The following is a 7,512-nucleotide window of genomic DNA, read 5'->3' on the forward strand; positions in this document are numbered from 1 at the left end:
AAAAGAACTTTTTATATATATATATAATCGTAATCAAGAAATAAATATATCTTGAAAATAAAAAAACTATTAACTATAAAAAATAATTATAGGCAAGAAATAATTAATATATATATATATAATTTAAATATATTTATCAACAATTAATATGATACGCATACATAAATAATAAAATATTTAAAATTATTTAAATAAAATAAATATGTTTTAAGAATAAAAAAATTATTAATTACACAATTAATATATATGTATATATAAATAAAAAAATTATCATAATTTATAAAAATTATTACATGTATATGATATTGATAGAATAAAAAAACCATAAAATAATTGTGGACTCAAAAGAAAATAATCATAATAAAAAATAATTAATTTATATGACTTAAATATATTTACATACAATTAATATATACGTATATGTAAATAAAAAAATATTTAAAATTATTTAAACAAAATAATTATATCCTCATAACAAGAAAACTATTAATTGAATAATTAATATATACATATACATAAATAAAAAAACTGTTAATTAAAAAGAAATCATATATTTTTAATTTTAGAAATTAAATGCACATAATTATAATGATTTATTCTAAAATAGATAATTAACTTAATTGAATATTTTTAATTTTAATTTAGAGTAGATTAATTCTACACAATGTATATGTCTTCTTAATGTATTATTATGTGATTATAAACTTTTTTATTATGAGAGAGTTTTTGAGAATTGTATGATTAATATTGGGTATAGAGAAGTCTTTGATAAATTGAGATGATTAAGTATTATTTAATCAATTTATATTTTTTTGTTGTTAATTGTGTTTTTTATATTTTTTGTAGTTGAATAAACTTTTTATATAAATAATATTTTAATTTTATTTGATACAGAAATAAAGATACAATCTATAAATGTACAACAACTAATGTTAGAGAAAAAAATATGTGTACGTATATTTTTTCATAAAAATTAAGACATTGATTTATTACATATTATGCTTTTCTCTTTAATGAATTTAATTATTTTGTGAATTTTTTTTGTTATGTTAATTATTTTGTGAATTTTTTTGTTATGTATTATTATTTAGTATTCACATAAAAAATAAAATAAATTTAATTTAAAATTAAATATATTAAAAAATATATTTTTATTAAAAATATCTCAGATATAAATAAAATATTAAATGTTTTTCATGTCGCACGGTACATAGTGTGTATATATATATAACACGAGTAATACTCTTCAATAATTTCGTGTCAATGTGTGTGGTTTGGCTAGTTAGCTTAAGTTGTTCCTGTTAGGTAAGCTGAGCCAGACCATAGTGTAGTACGTATACTGTGACTGTCACAGTGTCATTATTCATCATTAGTATTCATCACTACTGGTATGTATATGTACCACTATATGCGAAGCTTTTAACTGGCTCGCTTTATTCAGAAAAAATTAAAGGCCGAAAGCCAAGGCCTTTCTATCTCTCTGCACCATATATCATTAATTTCATATAGGGTCACTTCATATAAATTTGGATATCTTGGCACATGTATCGTCTTTTCTTAACCCCACGCCCCCACATTTTTGCATATATGTCACTCATAATTAATTTTGCTTTCTTCTGTCACCCTTAGATACCTGCCAATACCAATTAAACTCCATGCTTCATTCAAACCCTTTTACCGTTAACAAATACCTTCTGAACACTCGCTCCTACGAACATTGTGCTGTTCCTTCTTTACCACATTTCGATGTTAGCTGGTTTTCGCTCTAACATATAAATTCTTTTTTTTTTTTTTTCACCTTTGGCACTTTTTTTCCCTCCCTCTCCACATCCCTGGTCCCTACTTTCTTAAGATCAGATTTGTATAATTCACAACCTACATAGGTCTCTCTAGCTTACTTTATACTACCTTGAAGCATATCTTCTTCTTCTTATTATCCTTTCCTTGAAAAAAGATATAAGCATGCCTTCAGAGAGAATTAGTTTAAGTAAGAATTCTCAAATAATGCAAACTATGATCAAAACCAAGAAGCACCTCGCAAGACCTAATTCCATGTTACTGAAAGATTACCTGATGAGGGACGACCTGAGCTCCTGCTCATCCAACGGTTTTAAATCGTTGCCGCGCCGACAATGCTGCAGCACGGCCGTTGGATTCCTTGTGGCGGAGAAAGATCTCAAACGCCACAACAGGAGGAGGAGGAGGTCGAGGAGGAGCAGCACTACCACACTCTTACCTCCTCGTTCTTCTTCTTCTTCTTCTTTGTCGGTTCTGCAGAGAGCTTCGGAAGTTGTAATCAAGGCCATCAAGTCACTGCCACACAAGAGTACCAGATCCAGGAAAGACGGTTCTGGAAGCGTTTTTTCTAGAAGCTTCTCGAGGAAGCTGCTGAGTAGAAGCTTCTGGAGGAAAGCGGCAGCGAAGGACGAGGAAGGAGGAAGAACTCAGAGATGGATAAGGACTTCATTCCGCGAGTTGCTTATGCAGGATCCGGATAAAACGGCGTCGTTGAACGAGGATAGCGTGTCCACTACAAATGCCGCAGCCACCACCACCACTACTTCCTCTTCTTCTTCTTCTTCTTCTTCTTCTTCTTCTTCTTCTTCTTCTTCGTCTTCTTCTTCTTCAGGTTGTGGCAGTAACAGTAGCTGGGGAGAGAGCGAGTTCACATTTTCGTCTTCAAGCGCTGCTTCTTCTTCTTCCGCTGAAAACGACGTCGCTCAGGCTACGAAAGAACCCCCTCCGCCCACTGGCAAGATACACCAGGAGAGAACAACGGTAAGTATACATAATTTCCGTTTTATTTATTTATTTATTTATTTATTTATTTATTTTTTATTATTATTATTATTATTATTATTATTATTATTATTATTATTATTATTATTAATGACATTTTACATTATTGTTCTAAGTCCTGTTTATTTTTCATTGATTTGTTGATTTTTTTTATTAACGTAGTTGATGAAATTTGTTACTTTTTTTCTTGTAATGTTTTCACTTCTATCTATGATGACTCAAATAAAAGAGAAAGTATTTTAATAAATGAAGTAATAATGTAAATGGATCTTTATGCAATAATCTAATTGCATGTTTATATATTTATAATATTCTTTCAAAATATATAATAGATATGATAATATACTTTTACTTATATTTTATTATTAATAGAATAATACTAAAAAATTAATTTTTTCAATCAATATTAATTCATTTTTTAAAATTATTTTATTTATTTTAAATTTTAAAATCCAAATTATAAAATATTTAATTCTAAATTCTAAATTCTAAATTTTAAATTTTAAATTATCTAAAAATAAGTATTTTAGAATTAAGATTATTTTTAATATTCACTAATTAAAAATTAATGACCTATATTTTCTCTAATTAAAAAATACTCATGAATTTTTATTGGTGATAGGAGAACAGCATTTTTGTTAAATTTTGGCCAACACTTAACCATCAAAAGAAAATTAAATGATTCTACACTATTAGATACAATCTCACACCATTAAAAATATCATTAATAACTAATTGATAGTTAAAAACTATAAAATCTACTGGCTCCTAAACTTTCTCAATCAATAAAAAAGCGGAAATTAGAAAAGAAAAAGGAAAATTCCAATGACCAATGCCTTTATTTTAAGGTCAAATACATTAGTAATAAGGGAAAATTCCAAACAAATAATAGATAGTAATTAGCAGTACTAGGGTAGGAAGTGGGGACATTGATGAGGAGTGAGGAGGAAGAGGCAAAATACGAGAACAGAGGTGGAGCCGAGAATGCATGATGAATTAAATGCACGTGGGGGCAGTGCAGTTAATTGGGTGTGTTTCAACTTTCAACTCCCAAGGGCTGTGAATTGTGATGCTTACTTTGCGCCATCCACGCCGCTGAATCTCACTGCACCGCACAGTGTTACTTGTTCTTGCTTATCCAATCCATGGGGCAAGGGATGCCTTTCAAATCTCTTTTGCCTGCCGCCAATTCAGAACGTTTTAAGATTTTAAAAATTTATCATTATGGTTACTTATTTGGAAAATATTTTTTTATAATAATTTTTTTATATTTAATACCTTAATGAATGATAAATGATATATTTTTAATTTTAACAAATATTACAAATTAGAAAAAAGAACTAGGATGCCTACATCATCTTCTTTTTTTTTCTTTTTTTCTTTTCTTGATGCCTGCATCATCTTAACTTTGTATTAAATTATCGAACTATGGACATAAGCAGAGCCTCATCACCTTTTCCATTGGAAATCTCTTAGTGTTCTATGAATTTGTTTGAAATTATTAATGAGTGCTTTTATATATTTCATAGAATAAAAACTTTTATTTTATGAAATAATTTTAATTTTTTAAATTAAAAAATAGATAAATGATGTGAGCGAAGAAAAAAAAATTCCTCCTCAATTAAATAAGAAATTTTTAAAATATTGTAAAAAAAGATCTTACGTTCTCTATTATCGATATATATAATTGTCAATGTCGTTCATTAGTTGACTTTGCTGACCCAGTGCTTAGTTGATTAATATTTTAAAAATCTAATTAACATGTATACTAAAAATATTAATTAAATGTATTATAAAAATTTTTAATAAATTATTTTCATTAAAAAGTTATTGAAGAATATATTCTTTATATTTCTAAAACTCAATGCATCAAAAATTTAAAAAGAAAATTATTATTATATTTTGACAATGTATACTCATAAAACACATTATCCATATTTTACATTTTAACGGAATCTTTTTATTACTTAAAATACTCCAGGAAATCATATCATACTTGCATTTCACACGTTCAGTTTCAAGTTGAGTAGTAACCCGCACTTTAGTTTTCGAGATTGATGAGTTACACTTATTTAGTTTCTAAATTTTTAGTTATAATTTAATTTTTGAATTTAAAAAATACATCAATATAATTTTTTTTGTGTATTTTTGTCATTAGAATTCAATATTGTTAGACTGTATTTGTTTATAGAAACAGGAATACTGAGATATAAAATCGTGTTTGGTAGAAAAAATATGGACAGAGACAATATATCTAGAGATACTGAATTAGTGTATTTTGTGTCTATTCTGACAGAAAAAACACGGAGACACTAACAAGTGACACAACTTATTTTTTATTTTTTCTTTTATTATTCTTATTAATTTTTCATACTTATATTTTTTATTGTTATATTTTTCATCTCAAATTTTTTGAATAAAAATAAATTAAATTTTTATAATTTGTTCTAGTTTATCACCAAACAAAATATAAGAACACAAAATTTTGTGTCTCTGTCTATCAGTGTCTTGTCATGTCCTGTTCTCAGTGTCTTGTCCTGTTCTGTTCTTAGAAACAAACGCAGCTTTAGTGACGTGACTTAAGCCTTGTCATGTATGCTCGCCATATTAAAATACCGTCATACGCATTTTGATCTTAAAGAAAGCACTTAATGACGTTGTTTGAATATTTGAACAATTAGTATTGTTTAAAAGGAAAATGTGTAACGTTTTAGTATTGTTCAAACCCTTAAACCACGTCATTTAGTGTCTTTTTTAACGCTAAAATGCGTATGGCTTAGTTTTAATAGGTTTAGCATGACAAGATTTGAGCTTCACTAATTGCATTGAGTTCTAGAGGGACGATATTGGTGCAGTTTTTAAAATTTGAGAGATCAAATTATAGCAATTGAAAAATCAGAATTAAATCAATGTAATTCACTAATATTAAAAATCAAAGCAAGACTTAACTCTGAAAATTCAGGTGAAGTCGACTTCACGCGAAGTTGATATCTAAGTGCCATTAGATGAAAATTTAGTCAAATCAGACAAATCATCTAACGACTCTTAGGTATCAACTTCACATGAAGTCGACTGCACCTGAGTTTCCACCATTTCACTTTACGTATTCTTACTTCGTTTGAAGATGAAGGGAAATTCTTTTGATCAAATTGTACTTTTGGCTTTACATAAATAAGTGAAAGCATAAATTATTTAGTGTATCTTAAATAAAGTAAGGTAGACTTACTTTTATTGTTAGAGCATGTATCTACTCCCCTATCAAATAAACTTGGATACCAATATCTCTTCTTTCAGCTCTTATTAGTAACACATTGTGTATCATATGAAACAGGATTGGGCAAACGAGGAGAAAGAACAATCAAGTCCTGTATCTGTACTAGATTGCCCCTTCGAAGATGACAACCAAGGTATAACATTATATTCCCCTTTAAGTCCATTCTTTTAACTCACACTCTATCTATAATAATAAAAATAAAATAAAAAATGTGACTGAGGACTCTATAAAAAATAAGAAATAAGGATGAGTACAAATTTACAGTGTATATATGATTTATGATTACAGGAAGCGAACAGAAGCACATGCAAGAGAAGAGAAGGCACTTTAAAGGCATGGCTTCAGTGAAGCCAGTGTCCCTGGAGAAATTGATGTCAATGTCAGAACTGGACGATGATGATGAACATTATTGTTCAGTAGTATCGGTACCAATTAAGCATGATGACAATACCAAAAAAGATGGCAACAGAGTAGAGGAGAGTGCGCGAAACCTTCTCAACTTCTTATTGGTTAAAACATCACCCAACTGTTTGATAGTTAAAGCAGAGAACCTGTTGTTTGATTACTTCAAACAAAGTATTATCATCGGAGAAAACAACAACAATAATGATGATTTATCATCGTCAAAGGAGCTTGAGATTTGCAAGGTGGCCGAGGATTGGGTTCGTGGGAATCCACAAGAGTTATATTTGGGTTGGGAAGTGAATAAAGGAAGAGAAATGTACATTAGAGAAATGGAAAAATGTTTAGAGTGGAGAAATTATGACAGACAAGTGCAACATTTGGCCATTGAGCTTGAAACCGAGGTCTTCACTACTTTAGTTAACGAGCTCCTACTTGATCTGTGGATTTGCTAGCTAGCTAGCTAGTTACTTCAATTATGAAGAGTTATAATGTTTCTGACAATCTTTTCTTTTTTCTTATTCATGTTTGTATTCATCTCTTCCCTTTCTCGGGGATAGGATACATAGACGGCTAAATTTTGGAACAATGTTCGGGGCTCAATTTTGGATATTTAATTTGGTCATATTTGGTATGGTGTATGTTTTCCTTCCCTGTATCATACACGATTTGAAAATATTCAAACACTTAAGTAATAACAGTGAGACTCATCTAAAATTAATTATCGGAATTCGGATATACATACATATTTTTCTTGATTGAATACTAGGATGACACGCGTCACAGTGTTGGTCCTGAGGGAACAACTTGCAAAGCTCATTGAACAAGTTACATAATTTAGTGCAGGGTGCCTAACAGCAGAAGCCGAGTCGCATGAGGAGCGCTTTTTTTGGACTTGGCATGAGGAGCTTAAAACGGTGTTAGGGGTATTAGTGTTGGGCTCTGTTTTTTTTGGTGATCTTATAGTTTGAAGTTCATGGCCATAAGATTGATTCATAAAATATGATTTTTGCGAGCCAGTAAATGGAGCTTTGAAA

General features: G+C 29.2%; 1 protein-coding gene across 1 annotated transcript; it reads left to right on the forward strand.

The window, feature by feature from the left end:
• Window positions 1-1,257: 1,257 nt before the first annotated feature.
• LOC112803960 (uncharacterized) lies at window positions 1,258-7,109 on the forward strand. The gene is made up of 3 exons (XM_025847407.3): window positions 1,258-2,778; window positions 6,131-6,206; window positions 6,362-7,109. The coding sequence occupies exons 1-3, from the start codon at window positions 1,963-1,965 to the stop codon at window positions 6,928-6,930; spliced, it is 1,461 nt and encodes a 486-aa protein (XP_025703192.1). The 5' UTR covers window positions 1,258-1,962; the 3' UTR covers window positions 6,931-7,109.
• The last annotated feature ends 403 nt before the right edge of the window (window positions 7,110-7,512 follow it).

This window comes from Arachis hypogaea, chromosome 1, assembly GCF_003086295.3.
Source record: "Arachis hypogaea cultivar Tifrunner chromosome 1, arahy.Tifrunner.gnm2.J5K5, whole genome shotgun sequence".
NCBI classification, from domain to species: Eukaryota; Viridiplantae; Streptophyta; class Magnoliopsida; order Fabales; family Fabaceae; genus Arachis; species Arachis hypogaea.

What these genes read in the sequence shown, in the direction of transcription:
- LOC112803960 (XM_025847407.3), top strand. Translation starts at nt 1,963, where the DNA reads ATGCCTTCAGAGAGAATTAGTTTAAGTAAGAATTCTCAAATAATGCAA. An exon ending in TACACCAGGAGAGAACAACG is followed by an intron (nt 2,779 to 6,130) that starts GTAAGTATACAT and finishes CATATGAAACAG; the next exon opens with GATTGGGCAAACGAGGAGAA. An exon ending in CTTCGAAGATGACAACCAAG is followed by an intron (nt 6,207 to 6,361) that starts GTATAACATTAT and finishes TTATGATTACAG; the next exon opens with GAAGCGAACAGAAGCACATG.